The 19,221-nt window shown below is 42.0% G+C and overlaps 1 protein-coding gene across 6 annotated transcripts in view; it reads right to left on the reverse strand.

The window, feature by feature from the left end:
• Positions 1–19,221, reverse strand: part of grin2aa (glutamate receptor, ionotropic, N-methyl D-aspartate 2A, a) — a 304,643-nt gene that overhangs the window by 25,779 nt on the left and 259,643 nt on the right. For all 6 annotated transcript variants that reach the window (XM_072559998.1, XM_072559997.1, XM_072560002.1 and 3 more), the window contains exon 12: positions 18,347–18,534. In XM_072559998.1, the coding sequence (XP_072416099.1) occupies positions 18,347–18,534 (188 nt within the window). The remainder of the gene's footprint in view (positions 1–18,346; positions 18,535–19,221) is intronic.

Genomic DNA, 19,221 nt, shown 5'->3' on the forward strand with positions numbered 1-19,221 from the left:
GAGGACTGCAGGTGCTGGAGATCAGAGTCGAAAAGTGTGGCACTGGAAAAGCACAACAGGTCAGGCAGCATCTGAGGAGCAGGAGAACTGACATTTCGGGCATAAGGAATCATCAGGAATGAGGGCTAATGCCCAAAATGTCGATTCTCCTGCTCCTCAGATGCTGCCTGACCTGCTGTGCTTTTCCAGTGCCACACTTTTCGACTTGGATTGGAACTGAAGAACAAATATGCAGAAGGAGGAAGAAAATCTCTTATTGAAAATTGGATTTACAAATAAATGACATGTAAAATCTATGCCTGCAGCACACTCTTAATCAGAGTTTGACCTTCAGTGGAGTGGCCTTTACAAATCTCATTATGTTTTCATTGTCTGCATTTGTCTGGTAGACTTAAGATGTATTATGATACATTTCAGTTGTCATGTAGAATTCTGCAATGTTCACTTGACCTAATTCCATCTGCAAGATATCCATCCAATAGTCAGGACTGAAGTGTGCAGTAATTATTAATCTACTTTTTGTTTCTAAGGATAGCTACCCAATGCTTTATGACCAGTGAGTCCGTATTATATCCAGTTGTTAGTACCATGCATGTACTGTCCAGTTTCTGTTACCATGAAGTGAATTACAGTGCTTTTTTATATACCTGACTCTCTGATTGTTTTGCAATATTGTACAAGGTTAATCATTTATAATTACCTGATTATTGATCTGGTTACCTGTGTATACTAGTTTCATGCATTTATAGCCTGAGTATGGCGCATCTTTGGGCAATCAGATTTGACTTTACCATTGCAACATAAAGCTGGTAAAGCTCCCTGCAATGGTCTGGAATGATGAGGTATTACTTTAGCTGTTTCAGTGCACAGGAGGGGCTTTAAGCAAGGGTACTTTCAAGCTAATTAAAGCACTCTATGTAATCATCATGGGAGATTCTCCATGAGGATGTCAAGAACTAAAGTTAAGTGGCAACAATTCAGACACCTCATTGAAATTATCGCCAGGGAGCTGGATCACACACCTGCAATAACTTAGAAGGGATCTTTCTAAATGATAAATATCTTGAAATTAGAAGCTTTCCTTTTGGTTCAGTTTACAATGCTCCTCTGCAGCCGTTAGGTCCAGATCCTCTAGTGCAACAGTCTTAAAAACGATAAATGAAGTATCACATGGGTTGTGACTCAATGCAGCTACCCATTGCAGGAAACTGATTCGGTCAAGCACTCTCTTACTTAGCTCCAGTGTCCTCAATGTGGTCCCAACTTTTGGCCATTTGACACTGCACTCAAAATTCCAGGCATACCCAGGACAGTACACTTTGCTTTAATACATGATTTGGAACAGAAAAAATGCTAATGTAGTACAGAAACAGACCCTGCAAAATCTAGTGAATTCAGCTCTACAGAAATTTGAATTCAATAAAAATCTGAAGGTAGACAACCCTTTATCTGAAATCCCAAAATCCGAAAAGCTCCAAAGCCTGAAACATTTTTTGTGAAGTTGTTTTCTCATTAACAAGGTTGTTTGGCGTGCAAACAGTTAACCCAAGTTGACACCCACTCGATGCATGTCACTCAGATGCGACGTGTGGGGATGTGGCTTAGCACCAGCAGGCCTCAATTCTGTTATAAGGCCTGTTTTACTTAGTGACTCAGGCTCCTTCAGTAAGATTTTTTTAAATTTCACCATTTAACTGTCACTTATTCTGAATTCTGAAAACCATTTAGTCCTGAGCATTTCAGATAAAGGATCTAAGGAAAGATATGATTAGATTAGATTCCCTACAGTGTAGAAACAGGCCCTTCAGCCTATCAAGTTCACACTGACCCTCCGAAGAGTAACCCACTCAGACCCATTTCCCTCTGACTAATGCACCTAACATTATGGGCAATTTAGAACAGCCAATTCACCTGGCCTGTGGGAGGAAACCCATGCAGACACAGGGAGAATGTGCAAACTCCACACAAACAGTTGCCCGAGGCCGGAATCAAACCTGGGTTCCTGGTGCTGTAAGGCAGCAGTGCTAACCACTGAGCCACCATGCCACCCCCAGTGACATTGGAGACAATCCAGAGAAGGTTCACTAAGTTGATCCTTGGTATGGAGGAAGTTTGTAGAGGAGAGCTCGTGCAGATACTTATTGGAATTTAGAAGGATGAGAAGTGACATTATTGAAAGGTTTAAGTTTCTTAGAGGAATTTACATAGAGGGTGTTTCCCTTTTTGTTAGAGTCAAAGACCATAGGATATAATCTTGGAGGAAGAGGTCCCCAGGTAAGACAGAGATGAGGAGGATTTTTTTTCTCTCAGGGGGTAGTGAATGTTTTTACCACAAAACGCTGTCTAGGCTGGGTTATTAAATATATTCAGACTGATGCAGAAAGATCTTTAATCTGTAATGAAATCAAAAGTTATGGAGAAAAGGCAGAAAAGTGAAGCAGATGATTTTCAGATCAGCCATGATCTCATTGAATGATGGAGCAAACTCAATGGGTCAAATGGCTAAGTATTTGTCCTATGTCTTACGATCTTAGTAACAACAATGGAACAATTGTCAATTGTCATAAAAATCCAGCTGCTTCACAAATGCCCTTCAAAGAAGGAAATCTGCCACCATTACCTGGTCTGGCCTGCATATGACTTCAGCAACACAGCAATGTGGGTGACTCTTAATGGCCCTCTGGGCAAATTGAGATAGTAATAAACTGACAAAGGGTCAGTTAGACTCGAAACGTCAGCTCTTTTCTCTCCTTACAGATGCTGCCAGACCTGCTGAGATTTTCCAGCATTTTCTCTTTTGGTTTGTAATAAATGCTGGCTGAGCCAGCAACATGCCTTTCCAAAAAATTTTCCCACTTCCATTCCTTTTTGAGTCTTTATTACCTTTTTCAAAACATATGTCATCATCTCATAAATCTTCCTGCTCCTGAGTAGTCTTCACTTTTATCCAACCTGGAAGTTGATTGGTTTTTGATGCCATCACATATTAATGATCTCAGTGGTGGTCAGGGCAGGGGAAGCACTGTGATGGTGGGAGTGATTTACTGCAGTTGCTTGCCCAGGCTCAGAAACCACCATAAAACAGCATATTTCCTAAAGTCCCATCTCCCCAACCTCACCAGATTCCCATGTACAAATGATGAGCCACAGTAGAAAGTCTACGGCTTTGTTTCACAAATGCCACGATCCCAAATCAAATTAGACAATTTGCAAATTTTAGCAGAGAGGTGAAATGGAAGCCAGTCTGGTGGGGTGAAAAGTTTAACAGTTTGAATACCCACCTATGCCACATAAAAATGCCCTAAAATCATTCCATTTAGTAGTTTTTCTTTATCCACCTGGCATGAGGGAATAGTATTGACTGGATTGCTATACAGATCCGGAATAAATATGATAGACTGAATAGTTTTCTTCCATGTTGATTCTGCGATTCTATATTCAATTCACTCAAGGCTCCAACCTGTTAGTCTCTTTGTTTCACTCTGTCCTGGCAGCAAAACTAACCAATTGGTTTGATATTTTACATGTTTTATTATTATTCTCCAGTTTGCTCTTACTACTCCAAATCACTTGTTTAGTGTAACCTTGTGGTCAGTTCTTTTCTCAACCTCTTAATCATCAATCATAGCTCTGCTGATATTCACTTCTCAGAAGGGAAAAAAATTAAGTAACAATAACAAAAAAATCTATATTGAGGATAAACCAACACTTGCTTCAAAAACAGTAGAAATTTCAGAATGCATGGACGCAAAGAACTCTGGCATTCCAGAGGAATAGTTGTGATGGACAATGCTAACAATGAACACTGAAGAACTTGAATTATTTAATGGACTTAGTATGACCAGCTTTTGCTGGTTCATCTCTGATTTTCCCTCCCTTTCCTCAAATTCTCTATCTCCATTTCTGAGGACAAACTGTTGACCAATATCTACAATAAACTCACTGATTCCCACATCTACCTTGACCATGATTCCGTTAATCACTCTTTCTTGTTAGGATTCTATTTCATTCTCCCTATTTCGCCATCTCATTATGTCTGTTCTGATGATGCTACCTTCCATACTATTCCTTTGGATATGTCTTCCTTTTGACTCGAGCATGGCTCCTCTTCAATTGTGGCTTTTCGTGTTTGTCCCGTTTCCTGCATTTCTGCTCCCATCCTGTCCTCGCCCCCTCGGAATCATGAATCCCACACGGGATTCTCCTTGTCCTCATCTTCTGGCCCACCAGGCTCTACATTCAATACATCAAATGTAAAAACACAGGGTGCAATACTTTATCCCCTTAACCTCTTCCTTTCCACAAGGAAGAGATGAAACTTAAGTTTCTTGAAACATTTTCATGCAGCTTGGAGGGTAACTTCCATATATCTGACTACATGGTCCTTTAATTCTCGAGTCTGATCCCACCCTAACCTCACTGTCCTTGGTCTACCAAGGAAGCTCAATATAAACTTGGGGAACATAGAAACATAGAAAATAAAATCAGGAGTAGGCCATTCAGCCCTTCAAGTCTGCTTTGCCATTCAATATGATCATGGATGAACATCCAACGCAGTACTCGGTTCCCATTTGTACCTCTACCTTATGATCCCTTTAACCCTAATATCTAAATCTAACTCCTTCTTGAAAACTTTCAATGTTTTGACCTCAAATATTTTCTGTGGTAAATAATTCCACAGGGTCACCACTGTCTGGGTGAAGAAATTTCTCATCTCAGTCTCAAATGGCCTATCCTGTATTTTTAAATGTGACCTCTGGCCCTGGGCACCCTGTTCTCTTAGAAGTTTGAGGTTTCTCTGAGCTCCTGCCTCACTCATCAAATTTCAGTCAATACACAGTAGTCCTAATCAATTGAGTCTCTCTTCATACACCAGTTCTGCCTCACCAGGAATCTGTCTGTTAAACCTTTGTTGCTCCCCAGACATAGCCAGAACATTCTTCCTCAGATAGGAAGTCAAAAACTGCACACAGCGCTCCTGGTGTGGTCTCACCAGGCCCTGCACAATTGCAGCAAGACATCCCGACTCCTGTCCTGCAATCCTCTCATTATGAAGGCCATTGTATCAGTTGCCTTCTGAATCATAGAATCCCCATAGTGTGGAAGCAGGCCATTGGGTTCATCAAGTCCACACCAATCCTCAGAAGAACATCCCACCCAGACCCACCCACATCCTATCCTGCAAACCATATTTTCCACTGAGCCTGAACACCCCTGGCAATTTAGCATGGCCAATCCACCTAACCTCCACATCTTTGGACTGTAGGAGGAAACCAGAGCACTCAGAGGAAACCCACACAGACACAGGGAGAATGTGCAAACGCCACACAGACAGTCGCTCTAGGGTAGAATCAAACCCGGATCGTTGGTGCTGTGGGGGAGCAGTGCTAACCATTGAGCCACTGTGCCACCCCCTTCTCTATTTGCTGCAACTGCATGCTTACTTTCAGCGACTGGTGTACTAGGATGCCCAGATCTCATTGCACCTACTCCTTCCCCAGTCTACTTATATTCAGACAATAATCTGTCTTCCTGTTTTTGCTATGAAAATGTATAACTTCACATTCATCCACATTCTAGTTCATCAGCTATATGTTTGCCCACTCAATCAACATGTCAAACAGCACCTCACATTTTGATTGGGGATCATTATAGCTTTCTGAATTCACTGAGTTTAACAGTTACACAACTATAGCAATTATTCCCATCATTTCAGGCATCAGTAGTCAGCAATGATTCTGCAATAAGCATTTACACCTCTTGTAGATCTATCTTCTGCTTTACTTGTTCAATTGCCACCTCGTTTTACCTTGCACCATCATTTAGGGTACAATTTTTTTACCTCAACGGCTCTTCTAAAGATCTATTTCAGGGTTTTTTTGGTTTCAGGAAATTGTTTTTTTCATTCTCACTAACTCCTGTATTAAGTGTTTCAATCACATAATACAACAAAGTACACAATTCTTTATCAGAAACTCTAGGGGGCCAGCTAGTTTTCGGAATTCGGAACAAATGATATTTTCACGGTGAAATAAAAAAAATCTTACTGAGCAGCAGATGCACATGTGAATACCATAAGGGCTTGAGACAGAATTGGCACCTGCCAGTGCTGGGCCACACGGGTCGAGTGAGTGTGGAGTTGGGTTAACTGTTTGCACGACAACCAACCTTGTTATGGAGAAAAAAACTTCACGGGAGAAACTTCGGATTACGGCGCTTTTTTGGATTTCAGAGCTTTTCGGATTTTGGAATTTTGGATAAAGGATTGTCTACCTGTATTTCATTATATATGTGTAGATGCATGAGGTTTTTGAACTCATACAGAATCACAATCAGAACAATTCATCAATGTCCTCTGTAATTTCCAACCCACCAATAACCTTAAAACCACAAGACATCAGAAATGCGTTAAGTCCCTACACACCACAGCATTTAAACTGGCACAACACAACAGGCATAGGTTAGCAACAAAAGTTTTTTTCCAAAAATAACTCACACACATCTCTACACACAAAAATACCATCACTGCATCTTCTACATTCTCGTGAAGTAACAGCCATTGCATTTTTATTCTATCTGCACAAAGCTGGAGGATTTCTGATTAGGAAGTCACAAAGCTTTGTACTGCACCTCAGATTTCAAACTTAGATTCAAATTTACAGTGTTCATTACAATAGCATCTACTTAATTTCCTCCATATATTAGCTCCTGATCATGTGCAGTCTTCAGCTAGAGTTTACACAATCAATTGCAAGGAGTTCATTATCTCAGCAATGTTAAGTTTTCCTGGCTCCTAGTTAGCTGGGTTTTCCTGCGCAGGTGCTTTTAAAGTTGTTCTCTCTCCTTTGTAGCCTCTGTCTGCCCACTCCCAGCTTCCTTCTCCCCCAGCAGCCTGCTTCTCTCCATGCCCTTTGTGATGCCCCTCTCTCCCTCCTTGTGGCCTCCCTCTCCCCCAGCAGCCTCTCTCCTCTATTACACCTCCCCTATTCCCTTTGCCATCCTTCCACATATCCTCCTTGCTGCCTTCCCTTCTCCCCCAAGTCTTTGCAGCCTCTCATATTCCCCCAGCTCTCTTTCAGCCACCATCTTTAACTACTGCTCAAACCTTTGTGAACATCTTTTCCCATCATCCCCACAGAACACAGTAGGTGGAATGCCATCAGACAGCTCCCAGTCTTGGCATCCTGGCCCATGCCCCCATAACCTGACTTTGGAACCATCAGCAAAACATATCCCAAAGGCTCACTCAGTTTCCTTTCCTTTATTTTTTATTTATTGTTCAGTGTTCCTCCAATCACAGCTTATTTCTCTCTTAGGTTTGCTATTGACAGATACATATTGAGCCTATCAGCAGTCAATGTGGATAAGAGCCAGCCTGTGACTGGGGGAACAGCTCCACAGAGATTCTGTCCAATCTCCTTACACGGGCAACTCTTCTCTGATTGGTCACCCTGTGAATTTTCCTGAGTATTTTGGAGATTGTGATGACAAATTTCCCCTCGCCCTCATTTCTTCTGAATGCTGCTATTGTTCTTTTTCTCATTTAATCTCTCCTGATTTCCACTCTATCAAAGACATTCTCTTATGATTTGCCTTCTACTTTCACCACCTTTGGCTCTGTTTCAAATGTGTTGGGCCTCTAATTATTGTATGGTTCTGATGAAAGGTTATTGACCTGAAATGTTCACCTTGGTTCCCTTTCTACTTATCCCACTGAGGTTTTGAGATTTACATCAAACATAGAACATAGAACCATCCTGCGCAGAACAGGCCCTTCAGCCCTTGATGTTACGCTGAACTGTGAACTAATCTATGCTCCTCCCCCTACACTATCCCATCATTATCCATAAGCTTTTCCAAGGACTGTTTAAATGCCCCAATGTGGCTGAGTTAACTACTTGGCAGGGCATTCCACACCTTTACCACTCTCTGAGTAAAGAATCTGACATCTGTCTTAAATCTATCACCCCTTAATTTACAGCTATGCCCCCTCGTACAAGCTGATGTCATCATCCTAGGGAAAAAGACTCTCACCGTCCACCCTATCTAATCCTCTGATCATCTTGCATGTCTCTATTAAATCCCCTCTTAGCCTTTTTTTCTCTCCACTGAGAACAGATACAAGTCCCTCAGCCTTTCCTCATAAGACCTTCCCTCCAGACCAGGAACATCCTGATAAATCTCCTCTGCACCTTTTCCAATGTTTCCACATCCTTCCTGTAATGGGGCGACCAGAACTGTACACAATATTCTAAGTGAGGCCGCACTAGTGTTTTGTAAAGTTGCAGCATGACATCACAGCTCCAGAACTCAATCCCTCTACCAATAAAACCTAACACACCATATGCCTTCTTAACAGCACTATCAAGCTGGGTGGCAACTTTCAGGGATCTATGTACATGGGCACCATGATCCCTCTGCACATCTACACTACCAAGAATCTTTCCATTTGAATAATAGAGATTATTCTTTATAAAACACTAAGACACTGTTTAAGAAGGATGATAAGGACAAGCCAGGGTACTATAGACCAGTGAGCCTGACCTCAGTGGTGGACAAGTTGTTGGAGGGAATCCTGAGAGACAGGATGTACACATATTTGGAAAGGCAAGACTGATTAGGGATAAGTCAACGTGGCTTTGTGCGTGGGAAATCATGTCTCACAAACTTGATTGGGTTTTTTGAAGAAGTAACAAAGAGGATTGATGAGGTGAGTGGTAGATGAGATCTATATGGACTTCAGTAAGACGTTCGACAAGGTTCCTCATGGGAGACTGATTAGCAAGGTTAGCTCTCATGGAGTACACGGAGAACTAGCCATTTGGATACAGAACTGGCTCAAAGGTAGAAGACAGAGGGTGGTGGTGGTGGAGGGTTGTTTTTCAGACTGGAGGCCTGTGACCAGTGGTGTGCCACAAGGATCGGTGCTGGGTCCTCTACTTTTTGTCATTTACATAAATGATTTGGATGTGAACATAAGAGGTACAGTTAGTAAGTTTGCAGATGACACCAAATTTGGAGGTGTAGTGTACAGCAAAGAGGGTTACCTCAGATTACAACAGGATCTTGACCAGATGGGCCAATGGGCTGAGAAGTGGCAAATGGAGTTTAATTCAGATAAATGCAAGGTGCTGCATTTTGGGAAAGCAAATCTTAGCAGGACTTATACACTTAATGGTAAAGTCCTCGGGAGTGTTGCTGAACAAAGAGACCTTGGAGTGCAGGTTCATAGCTCCTTGACAGTGGAGTCGCACGTAGATACAATAGTGAAGAAGGCGTTTGGTATGCTTTCCTTTATTGGGCAGAGTATTGAGTACAGGAGTTGGGAGGTCATGTTGCAGCTGTTCAGGACATTGGTTAGGCCACTGTTGGGATATTGCATGCAATTCTGGTCTCCTTCCTATTGGAAAGATGTTGTGAAACTTGAAAGGGTTCAGAAAAGATTAACAAGGATGTTGCCAAGGTTGGAGGATTTGAGCTACAGGGAGAGGCTGAACAGGCTGGGGCTGTTTTCCCTGGAACGTCGGAGGCTGAGGGGTGACCTTATAGAGGTTTACAAAATTATGAAGGGCATGGATAGGGTAAATAGGCAATGTCTTTTCCCTGGGGTTGGGGAGTCCAGAACTAGAGGGCATAGGTTTAGGGTGAGAGGGGAAAGATATAACAGAGACCTAAGGGGCAACTTTTTCACACAGAGGGTGGTACAGGTATGGAATGAGCTGCCAGAAGAAGTGGTGGAAGCTGGTACAATTGCAACATTTAAGAGGCATTTGGATGGGTATATGAATAGGAAGGGTTTGGAGAAATATGGGCCAGGTGCTGGCAGGTGGAACTAGATTGGGTTGGGATATCTGGTCAGCATGGACGGGTTGAACCGAAGGGTCTGTTTCCGTGCTGTACATCTCTATGACTCTATGACTCTATTTTGTTGAACATATAAAGCTACTTCAACTGTACTTTCACAATGACATCAAGTTCAATGCCTTGAAAACCTTAGTTTGTAGAGGTAGCCACTACAGACACATGACTTCCTTGTTATCTGTTATTTGAATTGTATTTTGATAGAGGACTACACACACACACAATTTGAATTCAATATTTTTTTTAAAAATTAAGAATCTTCTGATGGCCATGAAACCATTGCCAATTGTTAGAAAAACCCATCTGACACATTAATGTCCTGCATGGAAGGAAATTTGCTATCCTCACTTGGTCTGGCCTACATGTGACTTCAGACCCACAGCAATGTGGTTGAGTCTCAACTGCCCTCTGAAATGGCCTAGCAAGCTACTCAGTTCAAGAGCAGTTAGAGACGGGCAATAATTACCGGCCAGCCAGAGACACCCATGTCCCACAAGTGAATAAACAAAAGTGCAACCAGCAGCTTGCCTAACTGTCTCACACTGTTATTGAACGTGAGTAATTGCTCTGCAAATCCAATCAATCCAGTCAGTTGATGTCAAATCCACCCATGAAGCAAAGTCCTCTGTTTGCATCTGAAATCAACATTCTGTCCATTCCAGTTAAGCGGCGGGCTAAATGCTCCACATACCTGAAATGTGTTCTTGTGGGCTATGTCCACAATTCACTGATAGAATGAGAAGCTAGATAAATGCAGGGAGGAGAAAGGAGCAGAGAAATAGGGCTGGATGGAATGGTTTAGCAGGAGGCTCACATGAAACATAACACCAGCTCAGATTATTTGGGCTGAATGGCCTGTTTCAGTGGAGGAACTTTGAAGTAATATATTCTATTTTGGCAGTTGATACATCTGTGTGAATCAGCATGACAGGTATTCAGAATTCTGTCTCTCATCACATGAATAAAATCCTCTAGCCTCACTTTCACAGTTTAACATTGTCTCAACCTTTTCCTGTGTTACAGAACCCTAGTCAATTTTACAGAAAAAGTCAGGCTCAGCACCAAGACCACAGGGGAATGTAAATGATGGCAGGGACCAAATACAGCAACCTCACTGACTGCAAGAACCATGTATAACAGAGCTCTGATTATATAGAAGAGGAAAAAAATTGTTCCCACAGTTCTTTTTGTCTGAAGGAAACAGGGAATGAGAGAGTGTCTGTTTTGTTCTGTGAACCTCTATAAATTTTAATAAGTGACATTTGTGACAAATACCTTCTCAAAGAGATGCACTGATAATCAGCATTGTCATGAAGATGCTATGTTAGGAAGCTCACAAGGCTGTGATTGTAAATGTTTCTGAACATGAGCATGAATGAAGGAAACAAGCAAGCAAGTGGATTATCACATGTCATGCTCGGGAATTTTCAATTAGTTATAAAAGGCAATGTACAAAAGTTAACCAAGACAATCTAAATGTCGTCCTAGAAGTGGTGTCTGTTGATAGCATGGGCCTAACCCTATCCCAGTTTATATAGCTGCTGTACTTGTCTGTTATGCTGACCTAACATTGATAGTGCAGAGACAGCCTTTCAATGTATGTACCCATCAATGTGCCATTGTTGTCTGTTCACTTTGCCCAAATCCACCCCACCTTCACTTCCCCCCAAATTGCTATCCCTCCAAGGTTGCTGTAGGGAAGCCGATTGCTTCCAATTAGCTGACAACCTTCCACTGGGTGGACGTTCACCCTGCCACTGCAGTTTTGCTAGAAGCAGCATAAAATGGCAACTAGTTGAGCCTTAGCTTATTAAAGTATAACTTGGAGTGGGCAGCCTCGACTCATCTGGTGCTGGTCCTGGGAAAACACACGGATGGCAGGACCACTTTTCGGAACCACTCTGACTCAACTCTTTGTGATTTTATTGTCCAGACCGCCTCCTGAGAGCAAATGAAACCCTGGACAAAGGAACAAGAGTTGACCATTTAGTTGACCAACCTATTTTACTGAGTTATTGTTGACCCATACCCAAACTCAGTAGACCCACCTTTGATCCAAATCCTCAATACCTTTACTGAATAACAATGAATCTTCAAGGTAAGGTTCAAATGGTAATAGATTTGGGTTCAATATGGAGACAAACAAATACAATGCATTATAGTCTGCAATATTTAAAGAGGGATGCAAGTACATTGTGTGAATAAGCTTTGCCAACGCTCCCCCACCACCCTTGTCCTAACCAAAAAATCATTGATATCAAGAGTTACACAGTTTGGTTCCACTAGACTCCATTAGACCAGGTGACTACACACACATACTCTTTCTAAAAAGGAGCAGTCTTTGTGACATGACCATGAATTGGGTGCTTGGATATCCCCCTTAGAACTTAAAGAAGGAATTAGGAATTGGGAAGACTAGAAGGGGCAATGAAATGGCAGTTAGGATTAAGAAGAATCTGAAGACATTTATACATACAGTAAGAGCAAGAGAGTCACTAGGGAAGGGGTAAGTCTACTCAAGGACAAAGGAGAGAATTTACGCATGGAGCCAGTGGAAATGGATGAGGTCTTTAATGAGTACTTTGCATTGGTATTCACCAAGGAGAAAGACCTAGATAAGATTGGGGAGGGATATGTATGTATTCTAGGGCATGTCAATGTTAAGAAGGTGGTGATGTTGTGTATCTTAACAAACATTAATGTAGATAAGTTACCAGAGCCTTAATATGGAAGGCAAAGAAGGAGATTTCTGGGGCTTTGACAGAAATATTTGTCTCCTCTTTAGACACAGGCAGAATAGCCAATGTTGCTTACTTGTTTGAAAAGGCCAACAGGGATAATCCAGGAACTTGTAGGCCAGTGAGCTTACATAGTGGTAGGGAAATTATTGGAGACAATTCTTATGGACAAGATTTAACTACATTTAGAAAAGAATGGACTTATTATAGATAGTCAGCATGGCTTTGTGCAGGGGAGGCTTTGTCTTATAAATTTGATTGAGTGTTTTGAAGAAGTGAGGAAAATGATTGATGAGGGTAGGGCAGCGGATATTATGGATTTGTGTATAGTGAGGAAGCTTGTCAAAGTTGGAAAGTTGCGTGGAAAAATGGCAGGTAGAGTTTAATGAATACAAGTGAGGTGATACATTTTGGAAGGTTCAATGCAAGAGGAAAGTACACAGTAAGTGGCAAGAACATTGGTATACAGAGGGATCGTGGGGTGCAAGTGGTAAGGAAGGCATATGGTATACTTGCCTTCATTTGTAAAGGTATTGAATATAAAATTTGATCTGATGTGATTTGTTTTGATTTATTTTTTGTCACGTGTATCTAAGTACAGTCAAAATCTTTGTTTGCAAGCAGTGCACGCAGATCATAGTAAGCAAGGACATACAGATGATAGGGTGAATAAAAAGTTTAGACAGAGGCATACAGATTACGTTGTTTAGGGTGTGCATGAAGCAAGATCAATATTTGCAAGATCAGCATTATTTGAAGTTAGAGAGTCCATTCATCAATCTAATACCAGCCAGAAAAAAGCTGTTCCTGAACTTGCTGGTGCATGTGTTCAAGCTTTTGGAGTGGCAAGTTATGTTGCAGCTGTATAAAACTTTAGTTAGGATTAGAGTGGTGCTGGAAAAGCACAGCAGATCAGGCAGCATCCGAATATGTCTGGAATATTGTGTAGTAACCACACTATAGGAAGGATGTGGAGGTTTTGGAGAGGGTGCAGTAAAGGTTTACCAGGATGTTGCCTGGATTGGAGTGCATTAGCTATAAGAAGAAGTTAGACAAACTTGGATTATTTTCTCTACAGCATTAAAGGCTGAAGGGTGACCTGATAGAAGTATTTACAATTATGAGAAGCATGGATAGGGTGGATAGTCAGCGTCCTTTTCCAAGAATGGGGATAGAGTCATAGAGATGTACAGCATAGAAACAGACCCTTCAGTGTAACTCACCCATGCTGACCAGATATCCTAAATTAATCTAGTCCCATTTGGTGGCATGTGGTCCATTTCCCTCTAAACCCTTCCTATTCATATACCCATCCAGATGCCTTTTAAATGATGTAATTGTACCAGCCTCCACCACTTCCCTTGGCAGCTCATTCCAAGCTCACACCATCAGCTGCATGAAAACTTGCCCCTTAGGTCCTTTTTATATCTTTCCCCTCTGACCCTAAACCTATGCCCTCTAGTTTTGGATTCCCTTACCCCAGGGAAAAGACCTTGTCTGTTTGCCTTATGCATGACCCTCATGATTTTATAAACCTCTGTAAAGTCACTCCTCAGCCTCCGACTTTTCAGGGTAAATAGCTTTCGCTTGTTCAGCCTCTCCTTATAGATCAAACCCTCTAATCCTGGCAACATCCTTGTAAATCTTTTCTAAATCATTTCAAGTTTCACAACATCCTTCCTATAGCAGGGACAGCAGAAATGAACATAGTATTCCAAAGTGTCCTGCCCAATTGCTTGTACAGCCACAACATGACCTCCCAACTCCTGTACTCAATTCACTGACCAATAAAAGAAAGCATACCAAATGCCTTCTTCACTATCCAATCTACCTGTGACTCCACTTTCAAAGCACTATGAATGTGCACAGCAGTCTCTTTGTTCAGCAATACTCCCTAGAACATTACTATTAAGTACTGGATTAGTGGTGCTGGAAGAGCACAGCAGTTCAGGCAGCATCCAACGAGCAGCGAAATCAACGTTTCGGGCAAAAGCCTTGCCTGAAACGTTGATTTCGCTGCTCGTTGGATGCTGCCTGAACTGCTGTGCTCTTCCAGCACCACTAATCCAGTATTTGATTTTCAGCATCTGCAGTCATTGTTTTTACCCCATTACTATTAAGTGTTTAAGTCTTGCTAAGACTTGCTTTTCCAAAATGCAGCACCTCACATGTACTTAAACGAAACTCCATCTGCCACTCCTCATCCCATTGGCCCATCTGATCAAGATCTCACTGTCCTCTGGGGTAACCTTCTTCGCTGTCCACTACGCCTCCAACTTTGGTGTCATCTGCAAACCTACTAAATATACCTCCTATGTTCACATCCACATCATTTACATAAATGACGAAAAGCACTGATCCTTGCGGCACTCCACTGGTCACAGACCTCCAGTCTGAAAAGCAACCCTCCACCATCACCCTCTGTCTACAACCTTTGAGCTAGTTCTGTGTCTAAATGGCTAATTCTCCCTGTGATCTAACCTTGCTAACCAGTCTACCATGAGGAAATGTCAAATGGTCGGGTTCATCAGTTTAAAGTGAGGTATGTGAGGCAGGTTTTTGTTATGCAGAGGGTAGTAGGTGTCTGGAATGTATTTCCAGGGAAGGTAGTTGAAACAAATATGATGGCAAGAGTTCAGAAACATGAAAAGGCAAGGAGTAGAGGCATTAGGTCTATGTGCGGGTCAATGGCATTAATTTTGAATAGCATCATGGTTGGGACAAACATAGTGTGCTGAAGGGTCTGTTCCTGAACTGTGCTGTTCTGCATTTCATGTTCTTGGAAAAGAGTGTCTCTGCACATTCAGTAAGGCTTGGTAGGATACCTCCGAGAAATGCTTCATGTCGATTATACACACTCATTTATTAACGCCCCCACTCATTTTAGAAAGAGCCACTTCTTTGAGAAACAAGTTTGATCTTTGTTTTTATTCATTCATGGGATGTGGGTATTGCTGGCTGGACCCATATTTGTTACCCTTTGCTGTGTGACTGGAGCCACGTGTTGACCAGACCAGGTAAGGATGGCAGATTTTGATCCCTAAAGGACACGAGTGAGCTAGATGTGTTTTTGTAAGCAATGATTACATGCTCACCATGAGACTATCTTTTTAGTTCCATGATTTAGAGATGCCGGTATTAGACTGGGGTGCACAAAGTTAAAAAATCACACAACACCAGGCTCCAAAAGCTAGTGTGCTTCCAATTAAACCTGTTGAACTATGACTTGGTGTTGTGATTCTTAACTTTTTAATTCCAGATTTCTATTGAATTTAAATTTTACCGCCTGCCATGACGGATTTTGAGACCATGCCTCCAGCAGATTGGCCTGTGGTTCACCACCTCCCTGTAATCCAGCCCCTATTTGCAAAGCTTTACTCACATAGAATTGGCTGCAAAAAATTGTTGAACTAAGAGACGGTTACATTTTGATTTTTTTAAAAAAAAACCATCAGGCACCTATTTTCTTACAATTTCTTCCATCAGAATCTCATGTTGCACTGAGACATATAAACCTCTATCATGCCAGCCCACTGAAAATACTCTCCCAACTAGATGCACAGCACCACGATCCTGAAAGAATTTGCCAGTCTAATCTAAATCAACTCAAATGATCTTGTGTCTGATTAAAATTCAGCTCCTGGTCCCTTCAGCCCATAAATCAATGCCTATAAAAAAAAATTCAATATGGTATAAACAGTAAGTCGAGAAGAATCAATTTATGCTCCAAAATATTTCACATTCTATTTATTTAATCTTGAAAACAGCTCAGACCTTAATTGTGACACAGCTGTACAGTACCACAATGTGGAGATGATATGCATTAGAGTTGGAGGAATTGGTACATTTTGGTGGCAGGCTATGTTCCTGAGAATACTAGAAATCTGGTTAAAAAAAAGAACTAGAAAAAGCTGAAAACATTCAGCAAGTGAGGAAGCACGTACACAGAGGGGAATTTGGGCAGGTTTACATTTCAAACCTTATAACCCTCAATCTGGATGCAAACTCGCAACTGTCAGAGTAAGTCAAAGAGAAGGGATAGTGAAACACAGAAAATGAGGAAACACAACCCCATTTAAAAGACAGGATATAAAATGGAAAGAGATTCAAACTGCCACAACTGGGCACCATTTTACTAATATATCAAATATCTTCATGTCTGAATCACAGAATCCCTATACAGTGTGGAATCCGGCCATTTGGCCCATCAAGTCCACACCAACCCTCCGAAGGGCATCCAACCCAATCCCTGTAACCCTGCATTTCTCATGGCCAATCCATTTAATCTGCAATAGAGTCAGAGAGATGTACAGCATGGAAACAGACCCTTCGGTCCAAGCCGTCCATGTGGACCAGTTATCCCAACCCAATCTAGTCCCACCTGCCAGCACCCGGCCCATATCTCTCCAAACCCTTCCTATTCATCTACCCATCCAAATGCCTCTTAAATGTTGCAATTGTACCAGCCTCCACCACTTCCTCTGGCAGCTCATTCCATACACGTACCACTCTCTCTGTGAAAACGTTGTCCCGTAGGTCTCTTTTATATCTTTCCCCTCTCACCCTAAACCTATGCTCTCTAGTTCTGGACTCCCCGACCCCAAGGAAAAGGCTTTGCCTACTTATCCTATCCATGCCCCTCATAATTTTGCAAACCTCTATAAGGTCACCCCCTCAGCCTCCGATGCTCCAGGGAAAACAGCCCCAGCCTGTTCAGCCTCTCCCTGTAGCTCAAATCCTCCAACCCTGGCTACATCCTTGTAAATCTTTTCTGAACCCTTTCAAGTTTCACAACATCTTTCCGATAGGAGGAAGACCAGAATTGCACACAATATTCCAACAGTGGCCTAACTAATGTTCTGTACAGCCACAACATGACCTCCCAACTCCTGTACTCAATACTCTGACCAATAAAGGAAAGCATACCAAAAGCCTTCTTTACTATCCTGTCTTCCTGTCTACCTGCGACTCCACTTTCAAGGAGCTATGAACCTGCACTCCAAGGTCTCTTTGTTCAGCAACATTCCCCAGGACCTTACCATTAAGCGTATAAGTCTTGCTAAGGTTTGCTTTCACAAAGTGCAGCACCTCGCATTTATCTGAATTAAACTCCATTTGCCACTTCTCAGCCCATTGGCCCATCAGGTCAAGATCCTGTTGTAATCTGAGGTAACCCTCTGTACTGTCTACTACACCTCCAATTTTGGTGTCATCTGCAAACTTACTAACTGTACCTCTTATGCTCGCATCCAAATCATTTACATAAATGACAAAAAGTAGAGGACCCAGCACCAATCCTTGTGGCAGGCCTCCAATCTGAAAAACAACCCTCCACCACCACCCCCTGTTTCTTTGGATTGTGGGAGAAAACCCACATAGACGTAAGGAGGGTGTGCAAACTCCACACAGACAGATGCCTGAGGGTGGAACGAAACGTGGGTCCCTGGCGCTGTGAGGCAGCAGTGCTAACCACTGAGCCACCGTGCCACCCATTTTCCTGTCGCTTCGACACACCTCTGCGCTGAATGATTTCACCAAAAATTCTTAGTTTGGTTTACGACAGGAATGGCATTGCACTCTCGGTTTTGAATCTCACAACTTGTGCTGTAAAGAATCTTCTTATTTAAGCAACAGGAGCTGCATGCTGGGGGGGGCGGGGTTTGGAGAGAGTGTGAATTTAACAAGAAGGTAAATGTGAATATCCAACAAGAACTCGTGAGCTCATGAATAAGGTAAGTTATCCATACCATCACCAACAAACTGCAGGAGAGCCAGGTCAATTTGACGTTTCCAAGGTGAGCTTTTCTGCAAAGCTATTCCGTAACCAGTGGTCGAAAAGACATATCCACTGCCGATTGTTACGAGTTTGCAGCCTTCATCCCGTCCTGCCATGTAATTGAGCACCGCCGCGTCATATATGAATGCATCCAACTTTCTAAAATAAAACAAATAACATTACTGAAACAGCACTGCCAGATTTACAGGATTTTTTTACAGGTTTCCCGCGGCAAGTAAACACTGCGCATTTCAGAAAAAAAAAGCTGAACTTGCAAATAGGGCATTACTAAGCTCTGGTGGGTCACATTCTCAGAGTCACAGAACCAATACAGCATAGAATGAGACCATTCGGCCCATCTTTTGTCAGGTGCCCATCTACTGCCTTCTCCCCGTTCTACTTGTGTTTGCAAAATTATCAAAGTGCCTATAAGATTATTGCAGTAGTTTCTTCACAATGCTGGATTATGTTGATGGAGTGATGTTCTTTGTTTAATCATACACTGTGGAACTTCACACAAGGGACAGCATGCTTCAGTCAGATACCTTTTTATAAAGTTTATCCTTGGAAGCATTCGCGTAGCATTGTTATTGCTTTGAAAATCTCATTACACAGTGGAGATTTGAGGGCATCCAATACTGGCATTATGGTCATTTTAAATCAGTTTCAGACACTAAGTAACCAAAATAAACAAAGTGATAATTAATGACTTATCAGGACTATGCTGTGAAATGGTTGTGATTCGCCACATGGTGATATCCAAATTTAATATTAAATGTCATTATTCTGAGGTATTCTAATCAGTCACTGGTAACTTCATAAGAATGACTCACTGTGGCCTGTTCT

The sequence above is a fragment of the Chiloscyllium punctatum genome, chromosome 40 (genome assembly GCF_047496795.1).
Source record: "Chiloscyllium punctatum isolate Juve2018m chromosome 40, sChiPun1.3, whole genome shotgun sequence".
Lineage (NCBI taxonomy): Eukaryota > Metazoa > Chordata > Chondrichthyes > Orectolobiformes > Hemiscylliidae > Chiloscyllium > Chiloscyllium punctatum.